General features: G+C 42.3%; 1 protein-coding gene across 1 annotated transcript in view; it reads right to left on the bottom strand.

Annotated features, from left to right (window-relative positions):
* Positions 1-756: 756 nt before the first annotated feature.
* Positions 757-21,122, bottom strand: part of LOC306860576 (histone-lysine N-methyltransferase 2D-like) — a 35,677-nt gene continuing 15,311 nt past the window's right edge. The window contains 29 exon segments of the mRNA XM_079402338.1: positions 757-2,342; positions 2,436-2,544; positions 2,626-2,699; positions 2,783-3,068; positions 3,161-3,291; positions 7,381-7,517; positions 7,624-8,944; positions 9,038-9,153; positions 9,272-9,407; positions 9,497-9,621; positions 9,708-9,883; positions 9,979-10,060; positions 10,157-10,304; positions 10,492-10,656; positions 10,767-10,910; positions 10,991-13,933; positions 14,024-14,256; positions 14,579-14,639; positions 14,717-14,804; positions 15,248-15,371; positions 15,469-17,279; positions 17,389-17,516; positions 18,125-18,292; positions 18,388-19,995; positions 20,077-20,127; positions 20,229-20,302; positions 20,439-20,677; positions 20,772-20,856; positions 20,961-21,122. Coding sequence (XP_079258464.1) covers positions 2,250-2,342; positions 2,436-2,544; positions 2,626-2,699; positions 2,783-3,068; positions 3,161-3,291; positions 7,381-7,517; positions 7,624-8,944; positions 9,038-9,153; positions 9,272-9,407; positions 9,497-9,621; positions 9,708-9,883; positions 9,979-10,060; positions 10,157-10,304; positions 10,492-10,656; positions 10,767-10,910; positions 10,991-13,933; positions 14,024-14,256; positions 14,579-14,639; positions 14,717-14,804; positions 15,248-15,371; positions 15,469-17,279; positions 17,389-17,516; positions 18,125-18,292; positions 18,388-19,995; positions 20,077-20,127; positions 20,229-20,302; positions 20,439-20,677; positions 20,772-20,856; positions 20,961-21,122 — 11,018 coding nt within the window. The 3' untranslated portion in view covers positions 757-2,249.

Below are 21,122 nucleotides of genomic sequence, written 5' to 3'. Positions count from 1 at the left end.
GATTAATAAAGTCATACCATTTTCCGGCTACGCGGCCTTTTTCATAAGTCATATAAAACATTCACTTCTACAGGGAGGGGAGGGAAAGAAAACAAGAGAACACGAATCAAAAACAGTATCATCTTGGGAGATTCAAGATTTTCCATTTACTGTATATGCTAATTAAACTGTCACTGATTCAAGGACAGGGTTCAGTAATTCACAAGCAGTAGCATAAATAAAAGAAATATACGTGAACAATATTACATAAATACACAAATGCTATGCACCATTTTACTGCTGTATCTTTCAAAAAAGTAGTATCTATTTCCATGAAAAAAAAAACTTTGCATGAATCCCCTCTTAAATGTTTGCCATTCACCATAACAAGTCTTCCAAAATTCCTTGAAGACCAGAGAAACATCACACCTTTTTAGTTAAACTGTATATGGTTTTGTAGGAAAAAACGCAGATAGAAAAAAAAAAAAAAAAGTTAAATGCAAAAACACTCTGGTTCATATACATAAAGATATTACTTAGTTTGCCATTTTACATATATTTATAGATATATACACATTTAGTTTTCTGATAAAATGATATCCAGTGGTTGCTTTTTTTCATGAATTTTATTTCTCTACAATTTTGAATTTGATTAAAAAGGGGCTGGATAAAGTTTAGACCCCTATTATGTACAGTTTATACATTTTGCATTTATTCTTAACGTGAGGTCATAAGTCAGGGGAGAAAGGAACAAAGTAGCATGGGCTATGTGGAGACTTTGTTCAACTCCCTTCTTTGAAATTCAACTGTTTTTTTTTTACTTTTAAATTACTTTAATATAAAAGAAAATAGAAATGCCCTTTTGAAGTCTTCCTCCATCACTGCGTCAAGCCTGTAGACTGTGCTACCACTATCAAACCACAATACATAGATTAGATACAACCAGCCATCAGCAGGCAGAGAAAGACTCACTACAGTAAGTTTACAACAGTCCACTATCACGGAAGGGAAGAGGCTTTACACCTAAGGGTCCTGGTTGGAGTGATGAGATCCGTTTGGAGATCTAATGAACACAGGATGGAAGGATTCAAGATGGGAAAACATGTTGAATGCAGTGGCAGTCATGCATCACTAGTTGTTTTTTTTTTGCCCTATAATCTTTCAAATTGCACCAACGTGGATCCGCACTGTGGCCCTCTCTCATAATTTGCTCCATCGTCAAGGACGCGAGAGAATCCGGATGAGCGTTTCTAAACTAAAAGCATGATCGGCATGTGTGTTGACAGCTACATGATATCTACAGTCGGAAAAAGGTGGCCTCCGAGACACCCGTTTGAGTTTTGATTGCTCTAAGTAATGCATCGTCATATACTGTATCTTATTTGTATAATCAAATCAAAAGGAGTTGCACTGGCTCACTATTGTAATCATCAGAAAGCAAAATATAGATAGAAGCAAACCTGCTGCTTAAGTTTCCCTGCTTATCCGAGAAGGCAATTGCCATGGACACATTCCTGCCTTCCCCTTTCCACAGTAGCACTTAACAGTTTTAATACAAAGCAGTGACGTCCCACAAACTCAATGAGGTAGACTGGGTGAAATAAACCCACCTTTGAACTCAATATAATAAAACATCTGGTGCCTTTCGAGCCACAGGTCAATAGTATTTCAACGTTATCATATCTCATCACAGTTCTACGCAGAGCCACTCCAGGATTGTCTTGCCAATGTCCACGATCTTCATTGATGATTTGATGGGAGAATGTTCATCTGGGGTGACGGAAAAGGTGGTAGCGGAAAGGATAGGTCCAAGCTAAAGTGTACTAGTTCATTTTTGAGTACTTACATGGCTTTAATCAAACATCTTCACTGAGTTCTAGTCTAAGTGTATTGATATGCTATAGCTTCAGTTATTTTGGTAGATGTCGAAGGGATCGATTGCAGCCAGAGTCAGCTTATTGTAGGAGGAAACAGTGGAGGAAGTAGAGGTGCTTTTGGCAGAGGTGTACTTTTTAAATCAACACAAAAGATTCAAGCAGGTCCATTGCCTTTGAGCTCATCTGTAAAAGGTTGTGGCATCAAAAGTTTACTCTTCAAAGCTTTGGCTCTTGTTGTGAATAAAGTCTTGTCTTTCAGGTGACTGTGAGTGAATTTTTCTTCCTCAATTTAGAGCAGCTTATTAACTGGATAGTAAGAATATAACAGGCTTTGGCGCAGGAGTGTTCTGGCACCAGGGAGCAAAGACGGATCGGACTCTTTCTCTGTCCCTGTTAGTTCATCCACTTTCTGCAATTCCAGGCTCCACAATGGCAGGGGATCTTGTGCTGATCGTCCTCGAAGTCAAACTGATAGTCATATGTCAGCTAAAAGGGATTGAGAGAGGACGATACAAAGCGTTACACTAGGGAACAGCACTGAAAGCACTGCCAAAAAAGGAAAAGATTACTGTAACTAACCTCTTCACCCTTTGGGATCCTGCGACTGGAAATGATGATGATCTTGTCCTCTTTGTCAAACGTCACAACTTCCGCAACACAGTTGGGTGCACATGAATGATTAACATAGCTAGGGAGAGGAAGAAATCAGAAACTAAGACCCAAACCAAACACCTGGATTGCAAGAAGAGCACAGGAAGTATGATCTTACCGGGCAGGACCGCCAGTTAAGGTGGCATCAATCACATGCTCGTTATTAATGCGGAACATGTAGATCCCACGGTTCTGTTTGAAGAAAACATTGAGTTTAGAAGAAAAAGAACGGACAATTAGAGCAAATATATGTTGGAAGCTTGACATGTACAAACCTGCTCCTCGTAAATCTTCTCTCTACGATTTGCAACCTCGTTGCGAATTATGGTGCCAATGTACTCAATGACCATGGTGTGTTTTTCAAGGTCTTTCGCGGCGTACAGACCCAGTCCTTGAATGCGAGAACGGGCCAGGTACACATTGTTCTTCCACTCGGTCTTCAACCGACGATATTGAGAAGATTTGGAATGAACAAACTGCTTGCTGTATGGGGTGTTGATCTCTCCTGTAAATGTGCTCTGATAGGCTTTGGACATACTAGTGCTGTTCAGAGTATGAGGCCTGAAAAGCACAATAAAATTACATTAGAACCTTACAATCTCCAAACCATACTTATCCGACACATAAGGTATTCAGTTTCTTTTGTTAATTACCTTTTGCAGTGGGTGAGAATTTTGGGTTCTGATCGTGCACAGCCTGTAGGATTGATCATGAGTGGTAGCTCCATGAGAGGATGGCGGCCATATCGGAACATATAACTCTGACAGTTTTCCACACCAGGAAGCTGAAGGACATAGGCAAGTAATAAAAAAAACAATATTGTTCATTATTGTAATAAAGCCATTTAAGAAAACTATTATTATACGTAATTGTGTTAACTTAGGGGTGGGTGATATAACCAAAATCTTATATCACAATACGAGTAATTTTATTTCATGGTATCAATATATATCATGAGTTATTTTTGCTTTAAGATCTTTATGATATAAAAAAAAAATTATACCATAGAAATTTACTGCCTAAATATTAGAACAAAGTAGAACAGTAGAACAAATAAATAGGAAATGCTACATACATTGTATAAACTAGTAAATTGAATGCAAAAACACTGCATATTCTTCACTGTGTAAATTAAATGTTTATTTCTTCTAATTAAAGTTACAAAAGTGATTTAGTGAAGAGCAGTGAGAGATTTTCTTTTGTTGTTTGATTAACATAAAATGACAGACAGGAGGAATATTAGACCCGGTCCACACGATCGCGGTTATTTTCAAAACCGGCGCTTTTTCTATGCGGTTTGGCCATTCATCAACACGCAAATGCTGCACCAGGTCGCTGAAACCAAACATTTTTGAAAACTCCTGCCAGGGTGAAGATTTTCAAAAACTCCGGTTGCAGTGTTATCGTGCAGACAGCGAAACAGGAGATTTTGGCTTGTGACGTCAGAGCATGCATTTATCTCCACCTACTGGAAACTTTTTCAGGCTTCTGATTGCTGAACATGGCTTTACATTTGAGATTATAATCGCCACCTAGTTGGTTTGGCATGCTCTTGACAGTGCTTCATAGCATGGGTTTGCATTTTCTTGTGGATGGAGATTTTATTTAAAAACTATAAAAATACCCATGTTTGTGTGGCCATGGCCTTAGACTGCTGTCACTTTAAGAGCTGCCCGGATCCAATATACTGTTACAAGTTTTCTTTCTCAGCTGTTTACTTTCACTTAAGACCTAAATTACTTTGTTTACGAGGATACCAGCAAAGACGGGCATTTTGACTCATTGAAGTGTGTGTATTTAACCGTTCAAGGCCTATAAAGCAGACCAAATAACTCAATACTCCCACGGACTATGAGCACGGTCTTCACGTGCACGTCTCTCAGATAGCGCGCACATACATTGCAAGGAGTTCTCTTTCGTTGCTGATTGCATTTCAATGGCTTAATATCAATTGTTTTTAAACTTTAATGCTTAAATATACGTGCAAACAATACGTTTTCGTGACCATGTAGCACAGCAACGTCACGTGAACATGTGTAGCAACCCAATGTAATAACTGCACAATGTAAAAACAGCATATAATGTAATAAGTATTACATTATTATTGTAGGGGTGACCCTGAATAATCGACGATTCGATGCTTCGATAGGAGGAACCAGATTCGACTCCCAATCTCACAGTCGAATATTCAAGGGGTGTTATGAATCATGCCATTTTGGCTATATGGGGGTGATCAAATGTCTGATTTCACATTTCAACTACCTGTTTTCTCCAAAAAAAAAGTTCATATACAGCCTATTATGATAATGCTGTAAATAAGAATCTGAAAAGAAAGCAGCTTTAAACAAATATTTTAACGTGCGTGAATACCAACCAACCACCCCTATAGATTTAAGTTCCACTTTCCATGCGTGACCGACAGAAGCATCTTGGTGGCATGGATTTAAAAATTTAGCAAGACTCAAACTGACACAGGCAGAGTGAAGGACTATCTGCAAGGCATCCATTAGGCTATTTTCCGTGTGTTAACGTCAGTATTTATGACTGTCTGACTTGACTCTTGGTATTTTGTCCCGCACCCAAAACATATGATTCAACTATCGGCAAGATTCGAAAATCCCGATTCGACTATGAAAATCCTTAGTCGGGGACACCCCTATATTATTGTAATAAAATGTTCATAATGTAATAATTTTCTCAAAACAATCTTGATCTCAATGTAAGAAATGTTTTACATTATAAACTCACCAAAAATAGTTCATAACTGTAATAGGCTTAAAAACATAGTAATAAAAACAAGAATAAAAACATCAGTGCTTCCAAAATTACATTGTATTGTACGTTTCAACATCCATTGCTCGATTTCCATGCCCTTTTATATTGCTAAACCAAAGGATAGAGCACAGTACCAACTACAGTATGGATCCTCTCATTGTTTTTATTCAAGTATCAAAACATTCTGCGTTCCATAATTCTGATGATGTTAGAATACAGAGAAAGGAGAAAAACACCTAAAAGTATGAATATAAATGAGTATAATCTGCGTAGGCATAATAAGAAGACTTGTTAAATATAATTATAATAAACAGATACAGTAATAGTATTATAGTGAAGAATAAGCCAAAGACAAGTTTCTTTTTGTGTTACGTGAAGCAAGGGCGTTGGTTTGATTTTGACATTGGTGGGGAAATAAAATATTAGCAGCCAGTACTTCCAAACTTCTCAAATATATATTTCCATTTAGAAATAATTTGTGTGTATGTGAATACTCAAATTCTTTCTAAAAGGACATACATATTTCTTTTTAGTATTAATATGTACATGAAAAGACTAAGCAAATATGTTCACAGCTGAGATTCATTTTAGCATTTATATAGAATAACTAAACTATAGCTAAACTTTAGTGAGGGGACATTGTTCCTCTTAGAATCATGAAAAAAAAAACGTATTAAAATTCTGAATGCATTACTGATAGCCTAGAATGTGTGCAAAGAGTGCTCCCTTTATATTTTCAAATGCACTGAGCCTGTCACTCATCTCAGTTCATCGGTTCAATGGATGTGTATGTGATAGGCTACACAGCTCAACGCTGCAAACGTTATAAACATCTGATGCTCTCCAGAGCGCAAATGCAAATATGCACAGAAGAGTTTGCCAAATATGTTATTACAGTTTTAACTAAGGGTGCTCTTGTTTTTTCATTTTTGTTATTTATATATTTATTTAGAGAGTTACCTTTTTCTTTTTGAGTATAGCTCCCTAAACTGGGCGTGACACGATGCTTTCCGTATGGATTTAATATGGAATGTTACTTAAATATGGGAGCAGCTGGCAATCCTACTTTGCATGTTTTAAACACTTACAGTAGATTATGCTCTTACTTTGGTCATGCATTAAATGCACTCCCTTGAAAGAGTGCAGTTTTCTGTCATATTTACTTTAACTTCTCAGGTAATGTCCATGGCATGATGACAACGACAATGGTTACATATAAATATATTGTAATTGTCTGATCAAAATGAAGGCATTGAAGGCAAGTTCATTTTTATGAACAAATTTGAAAGAAAAAAAAGAGTTTCCAAAGTCTAATGTAGTAGATTGCATTATCTGCCTCAGGCAACAGCAGCACGGAGCACAAGTTAAATGAATATTTCTTCACAATAAAAGTTCACAATATAGCCTAATAAGACAGCGTGTTCATAATGTAATAAATTTCTCATACAATAACCTATTATGTGAAAAATTACTACATTATGAGCTCAAGATTTTATTACGTTTTGAGAAAATTATTACATTATGAACATTTTATTACAATAATAATGTAATACTTATTAAATTATGTGCAATTTTTACATTATGTGCAGTTATTACATTATGAGTTGCTACAGCATGTAACCGCAGATAGAGTCGATAGTCTAAAATCTCTACAAATATCTCTCGGTTAATCGTGTCTACCTGTGTATAGCCAACCTCTATGGTAACTCTATGGGGGAAGTCGTGGCCTAATGGTTAGAGAGTCGGACTTGTAATCCGAAAGTTGCGGGTTCGAGTCTCCGGCCGGCAGGGATTGTAGGTGAGGGGAGTGAATGTCCAGCGCTCTCTCCACCCTCAATACCACGACTGAGGTGCCCTTGAGCAAGGCACCGAACCCCCAACTGCTCCCCGGGCGCTGCAGCATAAAATGGCTGCCCACTGCTCCGGGTGTATGTTCACGGTGTGTGTGTGTTCACTGCTGTGTGTGTGCACGTTGGATGGGTTAAATGCAGAGCACGAATTCCGAGTATGGGTCACCATACTTGGCTGAATGTCACTTCACATTTAACTGTTTTTGTTAACAGTTCTCTGTTCCCAACCATACTTATTAATTTCTCACCGATTCAGTGATTCGCATTACTGCATGGACAGTGAGTCCATACATCTCCTCTCCCTTGACATGCTCGGTGAAGAGTTTCAACATGGCTGCTTCATCACGCAGCTTGGCAACCTGCTGTACAATCTTGGACCAAATTCCTGAAGAGCAGAAGCATGACATTAGCATTATGCAGCAAGATAAAACATCCCAGTAGGATTACATTTACAGTATATATACACTGAATATAAACTTAGATTTACATACCATCTGGAGTGGTATCTCGGAAGTGCAGGTCTTCATACCCGTGCTCCAGTACACGCACTTCAAACAGGGGTTTGCCATCCTGCTCACTGATGCGACAACGGTAGCGACATCTGCGGTTTGGCACACGAGTGCTCCAGTAAATGCGTGTGGCCTCATAGCCTACTGGAAAGATAGCAGTGGGTGAGTGAAATGAAGCCATCTGAGAGGGCAAGAGCTGGCCCACGGCATGGAAGATGAGCCCGCCAACACGGAACATGTGAATGCGGTCGCCACGTTGCAGGATGCTTGCAATCTGCTTCACCTCATCTCGCTCGATGTAGACACGTCGAAAAACAGCAAAACTGCTAAGCTCCTCCTCACTGGGGCCTTTAAGCTTGTGCTGGGTGCAGAACATAGTTTTGTCTTTGAAAAACATGCAGCGTGCCCGGATGGCACAGACAAAATGATAAACATTCGGGCAGCGCAAACGATTGCAGCTGTTCGTAGCACCCGTCTTCTGACAGTAGGCACAGCGGGTGCGTAGTCCACGCCGAAGAGCAACCTCCACGTTAATAAGTGCACCGCCCTGGGTCTCATACACCTCAGTGGACCACAGAGCACAGTTAAGATGCACCCACAGATCAACATCAATGTTAAGCAAGCGTGCAGGACCATCTGTGGCACCATCTCCCTCCTCATGGCAGAAACAGCACTTGCGCTTGTCTCGGGGAAGCTTGTCTGGTTTCAGTGTAATGCGGAGGCGCTCCATGAGCTCAGAAACTTCACGGCTGTTCTCTTTCTTAGACCCTCCCTTGCGGATAGTGATTACTATCTGGAGACGCTTCCATCGCAGACCCTTCCATTTTTTGACCTTAGGTCGTTCTTCCTCTTCATCAGAAAGAGGCCTGCTACGGTGTTTGATGGGTTTGAGGGACATCTCCATTGTGGGGGAGTCTAGAGGAGGAGAACAGGCTGGAGCAGAAGGTTGTAGATCTTCTGATGGAGCAGCTTGGGGAAGGACCACAGGCTCCTGAGCTTCAGACTCCATTGCAACAGGGGAGCTGTGAGACTCCAATTTAATTATAGATTCAGTTTTGACAGGTAGACTTGGGCTTGCGGAAGGGGATGATGCAGTCTGAATTGGTGCATCTGGTTCAGGTTTGGGCTCAGGTTGAGTGATATTTTCTGGCTCCGCTACAGCAGATGATGGGGGTGGAGGTGGCGATGGTGATGGAGGTGGAGAAACCTCGACAGGAATAACAGGCAGGTGGCGCACATCCAGATCTGAAACATTCGTCATGTAACAGTGCTGAGCAGGTCTATCTTCTTGCTCTTGGCATTCCTGCAAAAGTGTGAAAATGTCAGAAGAAATGTAATTACTTCTCAAAAGCAAGAAGACATTTACAAAAACAAATGAAATTCTCAGGACACTCACCTGTTTGATGAGGGCAAGAATATCAACTTGTTTCCTCAGGGTACATCCTGGGAGGGAAACATCAAACTGCCTAAGCCATTCTGCATCATGGCTTGCAGAAGAGTCCGCCTTCATACCTGATTTAAAAAACAAAACATTAAGAAATAGAAATAAGAAAAATAAGAAAAAAAACAAAGCAGCAGCTAAACATAGCCAACACTTTGAGAATGTTGAATGACAGCTTGAGTGCATTACCTGGGCTGGAAGCGTCAGGTACTTTCCCAGGTCGAACACCTGCTCTATCAGGACTCTGGGGAAAAGCCACCTCATAAGAACTTGGCATACGTATGTGCAGCAGTTGGGCAACAGCCAACATCACTGTGTTGAGATTCTGTTGAGGAGAATTCAAAACAGTACTTAAATATTGTCACGCAAAATTATGGGTTTTGCGGGGGTAAAGACATTTAGAGATTTGAATACCTTTGCTGCAGCTGATGAAAGCATGAAGGTTACAGACACTTCATTGCTTTTGGTTTTGTCCCACTGGCTGGACGAAGCTACAACTTTTCCATCCACTGACTCAAATGGTTTTGTCTCTGGAAAACCTGTACATGGGTAAGATCAGCAAATCAGTCAGTCATTAAAGATTCAAGCAAACAAATTAAAATCATTTCCAAATGATACCACATACTTGGGATGGCAGAACGAGGAATAATGGGTATAACAGGAGAGATGGCCCTCTCATCTTCCTCCTCTTTGGGATCAAACAGATGGGGGAAGCGTGTTGTCTCATCATCTAGTTGGCTTTCAGGTGAGGACGCGGGCACAATGCTGTCTGGAGCATCACTGTCCTCATCGCTCTCCATCCTGAGTTGAAAGAATCCATTAGTGCACTGACATATACGTAAGTTTAAGATTAGTGGTTCTGTGGAACATACTGTATTACAGAGTTGGTAATTTACCGTATATCTTCGTTTTGATTGTGAGGTGGAGTAGGGAGAGCTGCTAGTATGTCTACACTCTTAACTTCTTCTGGAACAGAACCTTCAAGTACAAGGAAAAAAAATTCACACGAATGCACAAAACAGTCACGCCATCAGAAAGTCTCACTAATTAATTAGAATCAATACTGTGTCTTACCCATGGTATCCTCTGATGCCTCTGTCTCTTTCTGACCTTCTGCTAGTTCTTCTACAGGTGTCACTCCATTTAGAAGCTTATGCTGCACAGAAGGTGGAGGAGTTGGAGGAAGTGATGATGGTGGTGTTGGAGGATTGCTGAGGTTGTTCTAATACAAAAAACAAAAGAACATCTCAAAATGCATTACAAGTTGAAAAAAAGATAAAAATTGTTGTCGTCATTACAATCTGGTTGCATCCTATTCTGTATTCTGTCAGTCTTTGGAATTCCCAGAATAACGAACATGTCTTCCGTTGTGTACTGAAAGGTATACAAAATGCCAAACTATACCATACCTTTGTAAGAAGTTGGGAATAGTAGTCTGGAATGTTGTCCAGCATAGCATTTCCAAATGAGCCTTTTAACTGGGCCTTGGCATTGGCTGGACTGCTGCCGAAAGGAGCAAACAAATCCAGACTAGCAGTAATAGAGGGCTCCATCAAAGGAAGAAGAGAAAGTCCCTGTGGGTTAACCATAAGAGAGCAATGGTTTAATATAATATTAATCCAAAGTTTTCATAGCATCACTCTTAAAACAGGAAGCAAATATTCAATAAGCCAATGCCACATACTTGTTTCAGCTGCTTCATTATTGCTTCAGTTTTTCCAACCTCTTCTTTCTTAGTTTTCTTTCTAGAGTTTGGCCCACGCTCTCCAGCTTTTGTGGTACGTTTGGCCTTGACTATAGGAGTTCTCTTTGTGAGAGACTGCAGATCCTAAAAACAGTAGCAGATAAAAATTAGAAGCTACAAAAAAGTTTACATACACACAAATCAAGTGGCTTTCTTGGTCATACCTCCATGTTGCGTGGAGTTCCTTGAAGCTTCTGTTCCAGCATTGCCAGCTTGCTATTGATGTGCCCATTTATCTCATTATGAATGCCATCTGAGGGCCTCTGAGAAGCCATTTGTAAGTTCTTGGTTCGAAGAAGTTTCTGTAAAAGCTGTTGGCCAGTCTCTGTCCTTTGAATTTGGGATCCAAGATCTCCTGCTTGACATCTAGAGCCTGGAACAGAGTTCGCAATAGCAGTGACTGCCTCTCCAGAGATTTCTCTCTTTATGCCTTCAAAATGGGCCTCTACACTACCTCCTGTGTCACATTGGACTTCACGTGGTTCCTGTTTAATATTTTGCAGTGTTATTTCACTGGGCAGTTGAGTTGGTTGAGACATATGACTGTCAGATACTTGGGCAGCAGTTGTTGACTGGTGTGGGTTCTGTGCTGACCGAGGAGACGGACCATTGAGTGGAAAAGGAGCTGATAGAGTTTCAGTATTGGGGCTCTGAGTCTTGGCAATAGGAGATCGCAAAGGTGATGCTATTGATCCCCCTGTCTGGCTAAAGGGGCTACTCTTTCCTACAACACTTTCTGGCCTAGAAGGCGATGACAAGTGACAAGAGAGGAACAAGGTGCCTGGCTCAGGTTTATGTATAGATGCTGGGCTTGACCCAGGTTCTGGAACAGATGACCCTGCAGGAGAACCCGCATGAGAGGGAGAGGCTTGAAAGGGGCTCAGTGCTGTTGCCACATGGGCCTGCTGTTGTTGAAGGTGCTGGGGGCCTGGTGGAGTCTGAGAAATTCTCATGAGCCTTTGCTGATTAGAAAGCGGGCTTCCAGGAGAACCCTGACCCACTAACTGACGAGGAGACATCGGTCTAGCCATATGTCCAGGTGCTGTGGCACGAATTTGACCCATTACTGGCCTGGGCACATGACCCCTCATCATCTGATGCTGATGTACTTGTTGCTGTTGTAACATCTGCTGCTGCTGGGCACTATTGATGTACTGAGGCAAAGGTCCTTGAGAAAGCTGCTGCATAGCCCCCGAAACACCTTGATGAAACTGTGGAGCCATACCAGATGACTGTCCCATTGCTCCTGATTGCTGTTGAGTGCCAGCTGGACCGTGTTTGCCTGCTAATCCAAAACGTTGCTGCTGTTGTTGGGTTTCAAGACCTGGCATCCGTGGACCGACTGGTGGGCCCTGTGGGACCAGGGGACGCATGTGTCCCTGAGCCTGCCCTTGCATTCTTAGCATCTGGCTTTGTTGTAGCTGTCGCTGAGCAATCATTGCCTGAATTTGCTGCAACTGTTGACTGGGAGTCAGGTGACGCAGTTGGGGGTTCTGTGCAATGAAGGCCTGAATGTTAATAGGGGCACGTATTTGCCCTGTCGGTGCACCAGGCCTTGGAGTCATCATCATCTGCTGGCCTCTAGGAATGCCCATCTGTTGAGTCAATAGAGCTTGCTGCTGTTGATTTGTAATGCCGGTCATTGTAGTTTGAGTCTGACCACTATTTTGACCAAGCACATCCTGTGGTTGTTGTGCAGCAATCTGACCAGCTTGCTGTTGTGCCATAAAGCACATTTGCTGATCTTCCTGTTTTATTTGTATTGTGTTCTGGGTCTGAAGACCAAGTTGCATCTGTTGTTGCTGTGGTTGTACTTTAAGATGAGATCCAGCCTGTTGGTTGCCCACAAAACCACGTTGTTCTGGTACTCCAATATTCTGGTTTGACTGAGGCTGTGCTGTCTGTTGTTGGCCCAGAAAAGCATGTGCTTGCTGTGGCTGTCCAACACCACATTGCTGCTCTCCACTAGATCCCTGTTGTTGCATCTGAAGTGTTGTAGGAGGTCCACCCTGCTGGGGCGGTGTTTTTGGGCTAAGTAGTCCTCCATCTTTATGATCAGGATTTTGAAGATCTTGGACACCTTGCTGTAAGTTCTCAGTAGCCCCTTGGGTATTCCCTGATTGTGTAGTTTCTAAAGCTCTTTGTGGCTCAGAGGGACCAACCTGTGTTGGTTGTTTCAGTTGTGAAATTTGCTGCTGCTGAAGTTGAGCAAGGTTTTTTGCAGCATTCTGTTGCTGTTGTGACAAGAGCATGCGCTGAGCCATTACACTTTGCTGTTGAGGCGTGAGTTGGGTTGGTGGCCCCCTAACAACATGCTGTCCACCTGGCCCGTGCTGATCCATCAAACCCTGAGGTCTCTGAAGCTGCTGAACAATTTGTTGATTACCAACCATACCCTGTGGCTGGCCTGCAATCATATTTACAGTTTGAGTCATTGGCTGGCCCATGACATTATGTTGCGTGTGACCAATAGCCTGGTTTCCCATCATACCAGGAGTTGTTTGCATTAACCCCTGCTGATTTTGTTGGCTATTAATTAATCCTTGTTGTAAGCTTGATTGCTGCTGCCCCATATTGCCCATCAAAACTTGGGTTGGCTGGTTGCCCATGGCTCCAGGCTGCTGATTCATTATAACAGGCTGCAGAGGTTGATGTGACATAGGCTGCTGTCCCATCATCAACTGTTGTTGCTGCTGCATTTTTTGGACCATTTGCATTCTATGCTGTAACTGTCGCTCCTGTATGACTCTTGGATCTGGTCCTTGTGCTCCAGGGGCTTGTTGGAAAAAAACAGGAGGTGGCACTGGTTGCACAGTGCCAGGTACGAGCGGGAGAGAAGGCTGGGTTCCACCAAAAGGTTGCATTTGTGGCATTCTAACTGGCATGCCTCCCTGAGGCATCCCTACTTGAGGCATTCCTCCGGGTGGTTGACCAATAATTGGTGCTCCTTGTTGGCCCATCATCATTTGTCCAGGTATCTTGGAAAGCATGTGTGGTGCCTGTGTAGAGGGCCCTGGAGCTAGTATGGAAGTCCCTTGCTGATGCTGTTGTTGCTTGCTTCGGTACTCTGCGATAAGATTGGTGTGCTCCTTTTGCTGTTTACGCACCTAGAAAAGCAAATTTCATTGTTCTTAGCTGAATGACTTTCAAGACAACAAAATCTCTCACATATATATGTAAAAATAAATTTTGTATACCTGGTCCAACTGTTTCTGGATCTTACTTTGTTCCTCAGTGACGAGTTTGAGCTTTTCAGCATCTGCTTCTGCAAATTCACGCCCAGCTTTCTTTGCAGTGCGCTGCTTGGCACACAGAGCTTTACGGGATTTACGATGTGCTCCAATTTGCTCTTCTAAGAACTTCAACTGCATTTGCAGCAACTGCTGGGTGTGCACAAGCCATTCTTCATATTGGTGCTGCTCAGCATCATCTGTTATAAGTGTGATGGCCCAAGAACATTAATAGCATGAAATAAACTGAACTGTCAATAACCTAAATGCACAATTCTGAGCAACCCATGTTTTTAATATGAAACGCAGTCAGACTTCCATGTTATAATCTGGACTCTGAAATTGTCTCAAATTTCTGTGATGGGATCTGGGAGGGATCTGCTGCACTGATTTTCTGCACTGCCCAAATCATAAGACTCTAAATGTGTGTTTACATAGGGAATGTAATATATAAATAAGGGAAAGGGTATTCATAGCATTGAAGGGGTGGTTTACTAAAAAAAAAGGAAATGCAAAACATACTGATGATTCCAAATTGCGGAGGATTTGGTCTTGTTTGAACCTGGTTGCTGCCTTCTCCCTCCTGAAATAGAAGTATTAAGGTTAAGATACTATATAAATTCAAATGAAATGTGAACTACAGAAGAATAGTAAACCTACCTTGGAAGACCCAGGAGCAAGCTGAGCCTGGGTATCCTCATTTCCAGGGGCAGAGGTTAGCCTCTGAGCCAAAAGAGACACTTGTTGCCTAAAGTTAAATAAAATTGAAATTAAATCTGAAACAGAAACTAAGTGGGCAATTTTATGGAAATGTCAACCAGGAAATTTAACAAAGAAACAAAACCACTTCTAAATCTAAATACTACATTTAGGTCTATATTACTGTATAAAGATGATATAATAGATCTAAGGCAAATATTTCTAATTCAAATTATAAAATAAACAATGCATATTTCAAAGTGTAATGCATCACAAAATGTTGTCAATTTCTGTCAAGTCTGTAAAACAATTTCCTGATTTAAACTTAAAAAACTTGCCTAGATGTTTTTCTTATGTTTGAACTCTGTACAGGTTCATAAATGCACATACAATAGATGCTAAAAAAGAAACTAACATTTTCACTTCAAATTTAAATAATACCTAACACTTTTTCTGTGATTTTTTTTAGTATGTCAAAGACAAAAACAGTACCTATTCATTCCTGGAGGTACACCCATAGGATCTTGAGCCAGCACCCTTTTAATTCCTTTCAGTGCAACCATTTTAGCCTTCGCAATAGGATCCATTATGTCATCTGTCATGAATTTATCCAGATCTGGAATAAAAAGGAGATTTTTTATATTTATAAGAACACATTAATTATTGGGATAACAAAAATTTGAATAATAACAAGTTGATGGAACTCAGCATACCTTTATCTGGGAAAAAGTTGCTGGCCAAGTTCTGCTGTTTAACAATATGTGGAGGTGGTGCTGTCTGCTGCTGAGGAGTAAGACCAGGATGAATTCTACCAGGCTGTACCCCCCGTAAAACGCCTTGCTGTTGTCCCATTGCTGCATGGGGAGGTGAAGGCACTGCAGCACCAATTAATCTCTGCTGCTGTTGTGGTAACATTTGAGGTGGCCTGGGAACCATACCAGCTTGAGGCACTATGCCTTGGGATGGATGGTGGTGCTGTGGCATCATAATTTGATTTGGCCCTTGTGGAGGATGTTGCTGATTCTGAATGCTGTGAAGTTGACTACCAATCCCTCCTTGTAGAGCACTTAACTGCTGCTGCTGCTGTTGTTGCTTCTGAAGCTCCTTCTTTTCATGTTCCAAAAGATCTTGTATTAACAAAGGTAGTTCACTCGCTTCCAGTGAGCTTTCTACTTTGTCAAGATCATCTGCTGTAGAGTGGTGGCCAGCATCTGGCAATCCAAGTGGATCATCACCCAGGTCCGGATGTGGTGCAGTCGGTGGAAAAGACAGTGCATCTGCTTGACTGGTAAGAGGAAAAGGTATGCCACCTAAACGGACTGTGTTCAATGAAGCAGTTGCAGTCTCTGGTTGATTAGAGGCTTTTGTTCCACTAAGCAACACAGACACTGTTTCACTAATGTCATCTTTAACAGGAGCTTGTCCTGACTGTGGTTGTTCAATCAATCCCTTGTCTTCAAGTTTTACAGAGGATAGCCTAATGACATCAGAAGACTCTACCTTCGGAGTTTTGGTAGATGAAGTCTCAGTCTTTAAAGGTGGTTGAGTGACAGTTGTGTGCGTGTCCTGGGAAGCTATATCCACTTTTGGCTTCTCTTCAACCTTGATTTCTACTTTAGCAGAAGACCCTGGTCCTTCCCCCTCTGCTTCTACAAGTCGTAATTGGTCAGAGAAAACATCTTTGGGATCACCCTGATCAAGCTCAGGGTCAGTGTAAGCCAGCAAATCAAATTCATCACTGTTGAGCAGATCATCCAAATGAGGATCATTGGTCTCAAGATTGTCAAGGTTTCCCAAATCATCATCACCTTTATCAGGATCCAGGTCAAGAGTAGCAAGATCATCATCCTCCACTCCTGCTTCTGCCACTGTATCACCCAGTCCTAAGTCAGACTCAGGTAAGTCAACTGGATTCACAACGGTTTGCTGACCTCCTACTGTACTTGTTTGAGGAAGCTGTTGAGTAGTAGTGTGAGAAATGGGAGTTTTGGGTGTAGTAGTTGGCACCTGCTGTGGCTGTAGTTGAGACTGAGAAGTGGGTACATTGCTTTGTTGTTGCATCAGTAGGTTCATGCCACTTTGCTGTAACCCAATTCTGGGATCACGCATTCCCTCAACTGAAGTATCGCGAGAAGGGGGTAAATTCTGCTGAACAAAAGCAGCATTCATTTCTTGCTGTGGAAGAAACATGCGTTGTCTGTGTATAGGCGCCCTTTGCATAAACTGAGGACCCAGCGGCATCCTCTGGGAATTATGCCTCAGCTCTATAAACTGAGGTGGAGCTCCCAACACATGGCTTTGTACAGCCTCTGCGCCAGTGCCTGGAACCCCTGTCAAAGGATTGGGCATATTCTGCATGGACTGCATGTTAAGAGGATTGTTAATGGGAGTATTAAGGTGCTGTCTGGGAACGGCTTCCATCATAGATGGCTGTGGGAACCTCCGTGGAGCACCTTGGTTTTGCCACTGTGCAGGAAATGGTGGACGAGGATACATCCCCCGAGAAATATTGGGCCCAGCTTGCCTACAAGAAAAGTGTTGATTATGAAATTATCAGTGTGGAAGTAACATGTACAAGGACTGTAAAAACACAAAGTAATCAAAATCAGTAGCATTTAATTAGTTCAATCTACCTTAATGCACTGGGGTCCATAGTTGCTGATGTCCCAGGATGAGGTGGGCGGCAGAGCTTTTCATCCATTGCTCCCACTGGCAGAGGCATCCTGGTGGCAAGGGCTGCCTGAGCAACCACAGCTCTGTCCTGATGGACAAAAGATGATGTTATGCCAACTAACAAAACACTTTTGGCAGTTTACTCTAAGGCTGCAAGATCAATAGAAACAAAACCAAAAATCATGATATGGCTTAATGCGATCATCAAATCAAATCATTAAATTAGTTAAATAAATTTTGCTCCACATGAACTCATCTCTGCATGTGTTCTGAGTTTGGGTTGTTTTCAGCGTGCATTTGAGAATACAATATGCGCCAACCATTTTCCCAAACTTGTAGTGAAAAGCGCTTATAAACTGTCTGCTGTCAACAAAGGGAGACTTTAAGGACTCCTTGTGATTTTCAACCTAAATAAAAGCTTGATGGATTAACATTTGAAAATAAAGACTGTCGTAAATATTAGTGTTTTTAGTGTTATTTTACAGTTGTATTGTAAAAAAATTATATAATTTTGTAAATTTTTATTTTTCATATTTTACTTGGCAATAATATTATTAAAGTAATGGCAATCACAAAAAATTACTAAATTGTGCTGCCCTTTAAAAGCATTAAATCTTTTTTTTTTTTATCAAATCGTGCTGCCCAGATTCGGATTCTGTACATCACATTCAATATAATTTAATTCAATATCAATACCTGAGGGTAAGGAGGTGGTGCTCGCTGGCTTTTGTCTTGCTGAAAGGCTGGCATTTCCCCGCCTGGCCAACTCTGAGCAGGATTACCCACCACAGGTGCTTCCTTCTCTTGGCGAAGTGAGTTTCTCTGCATTTTTTGTCTTATCAAAAAATCTCTTAATCGTTGCCTCTGTGAAACATAATACACAAAAGTCAAATTAAAACCTACCTCATTCTACCCAACACTCTTTATAAATTTACACATCTACTCAGTGTCTACTTTACCTGTCTGTGCTTCTCTAACTCGGATGAACTAAGGCTCATGAGAGCTGGATCCTGTCCAGCTGACAGGTCTGATATATCCTGCACCCCTGGCAAGTTGGGTAAATGTGGAGCATCTGTTGCCCGCACACTTGCTTCTTGGTTTCCAGGTGGAAGTGCTATTCTTGAGTTAAATTCAGCACCCACTGTTTGTGTCTGGGACTGTGGCTGCTGGAGGTGAACCTGAGCTTGCTGAGGAGTCATCATCTGCTGCTGGCCAGTTACTGGTTGCTGGCCCATCTGAAGCCCTACACCAGGACTGGTGCTGAAAGCAGGGGGTTTTCCAGAGAGCGGATCTGCTACTGAGGGTGAGCAGGGGGGTTGCTGGCTAGGATGAGGTGAGCCTCTAAAGGGAGAGTTACTTTCTGGTGCTACAGAAGATGGGCGGGGGGGTTTATGCAACGAAGCCAAGGAATCTCTGGACTGAGGTCGTGAAGGTGGGCGGGAATAGGGGTCAGGTGACTGGAAGCGTGGAGTGGTTGGTGACTGCACAGAAAGCACATCATTGGAAATGGATCCTGGTGTGAGAGGCGACTGAGAACTGCTTTGTGACTGAGGGCTGGAAGGCAATCTTGAGTATGTTTCTTGCTGAGGCGCAGGAAGCCTCTGGGGTAGAGGAGAGGAGCCATCACCTGATTGAGGTCGCGGTGTGAGAGGAGGCTGGGCGTAAGGGTCAGAGAACGTAGAGGGAGATTGGCGGTAGCTCTCAGGAGGATGATTAGGAGAGGCACCTGGAGGGTGTGAAACAGATAATCCGCCTGCATCCCCCTGATGCATACGAGGTGTCATGGGAGCTTTAAATAGCCCATCTCCAGAGTCCAAACTAGCAGGAGAACCAGAGCTTAGGTCTTGTCTGCCAAATGAAGAACGTGGAGATGGGGCATTCATTTCTGCCCTATTTGGACCCACCCCAGCAGGTGAAGAAGCTATCGCAGATGGTGATGGAGATGAAGCATGATCTTGTCGGCTAGCTCCATGCTGGCCACGGTAAGGGTCACCACAATGGGCTGTATGAGGCGGTGAGAACATCTGCGAGTCTCCAGGCCCACCAGGCCTAGATTGAGGACTCTCAGGTGGACCTAAAGCCTCCTGAGAGGGCTGCTGAGGTTTGGGGATCTGTTGTTGTGATTTAAAGAATGGGTCAACCTGCTGGGCCCTGCGAGGGGTCCCTGGTTGCATGTCAAGGGAGCCAAAGCTGGCTGGCCGTCCCTGAGTAGCACCTTGTGGGCCAGGCATAGGATATCCTGAGGAAGAGGCCTGCAAGGGGCTGGAAGAAGGCTGTGAGTATGGGGTGGATGGCTGAGACTGAAGGTGCGGAGACTGAGAGGGAAGTTTAGAAAATGGGTCTGTCTGAACATCAGCTGAGCAAGGAGTCTTGAGGGGTCCATCGGAAAAAAAGGCTGAAGATGCAGAGTCAGGGGCAAGGGGGTAAGGACTCTCTGCAGAGCTTGGCTGGGAGAGTGTGGATACGGAGCCTGAGGGTGGGGGAATTTGGAGGTGCAGATTAGGGCGCTCTCCTTTAATATGGCCAGGCTCAGTTTTAATAGGGCGACATACTTGACTCTCTGCCTGCTGTTGATTAGAATAAAGAAAAGTGTACAATTAAAACACATCAAATGATTATACAGTGCATTTGAACAGAAAGCCACTTACCTTCTGTGCCTTATTTATTCTCTGAGCAGCCCTATTATCTTTGGCCTTTTGCTGAATGGATAATGGAAAAGTAGTAAACAAAAGAAAACTGTTAGAGAACAAAGACAGTACTATAAAAATAAGTTATACTATAGATTCAAACTTACACCTACCAGATAAGGAACCTTGTCTGCTGCTGATACCTTCCTCCAAATCTTCATTATTTGTTTACAGCGACTGGCCCAGTCTATGAATAGAAAGGAAATAATGAAGCAGACCTAACACATCTTTGTCCGTGTAAGCACTCTATATTTTGAGCAGTAAAATGATTAATTGACAGATACACCTACAACAACACTTCTAAAAGTCAGTTTAATACTAACCAGGGTAGTCCTGTCTGAGACTAGGGAAGTTCATGTTAGCATATAGTACAGGAGAGATGGTAGATAGATTTCCCAATTCCTCATCCTTCTCCCAACGCTGCAGACTGCGCTGATTGTAGGAGAGGCCATCACTTTCAGGTTCAGTAGGAGTTGGAGGAGTGGAAGGGGTGGCTGGAGTGGATGGTGTTGCCCATGGGCTTTCCTCATCCTGGTCTGGACTGAAAAGACCACCTCGATCACTGAAGATTATACAAATAAACAAAAAATACATGTAAAGGAGGAGAAATTCATTAGGGGACAAAAGTGACAAGATAAAGTAAACCTACGGCTTACCGTATGTCAAAAAAGGGGGACTGGGAGAGACCTGAAAAAGAGTCCATCATACTAGTTGTGGGGAGTGTGCCAGATAAGGATGCACCTGTAGTTAAATCATGGTATTTTTATGACAAGTGTAGACATGTATAAAAAAAAAATCTGAGTTATATAACAAATCTAAGTAATAATGTGAAATTCTGCCCATACCTAGAAGGTTTATTTGAGGGCAACTACTTTGATTTGAATCACCCTCCCAAACAGGCTTAATGCTAGGTTGCAGAGGCCCACTTGCGGTGCTTCCCTCAGTGGATCCAAGTACTTTCCGGAAAAACTGCTGAGAGTCTTGACTTTCTAGTCCCTGAGGGAGAT

The sequence above is a fragment of the Barbus barbus genome (genome assembly GCF_936440315.1).
Source record: "Barbus barbus genome assembly, chromosome: 41".
Classification (NCBI taxonomy): domain Eukaryota; kingdom Metazoa; phylum Chordata; class Actinopteri; order Cypriniformes; family Cyprinidae; genus Barbus; species Barbus barbus.
Note: the sequence above shows the minus strand (reverse complement) of the source record. Positions and strands in the feature narration are given on the sequence as shown.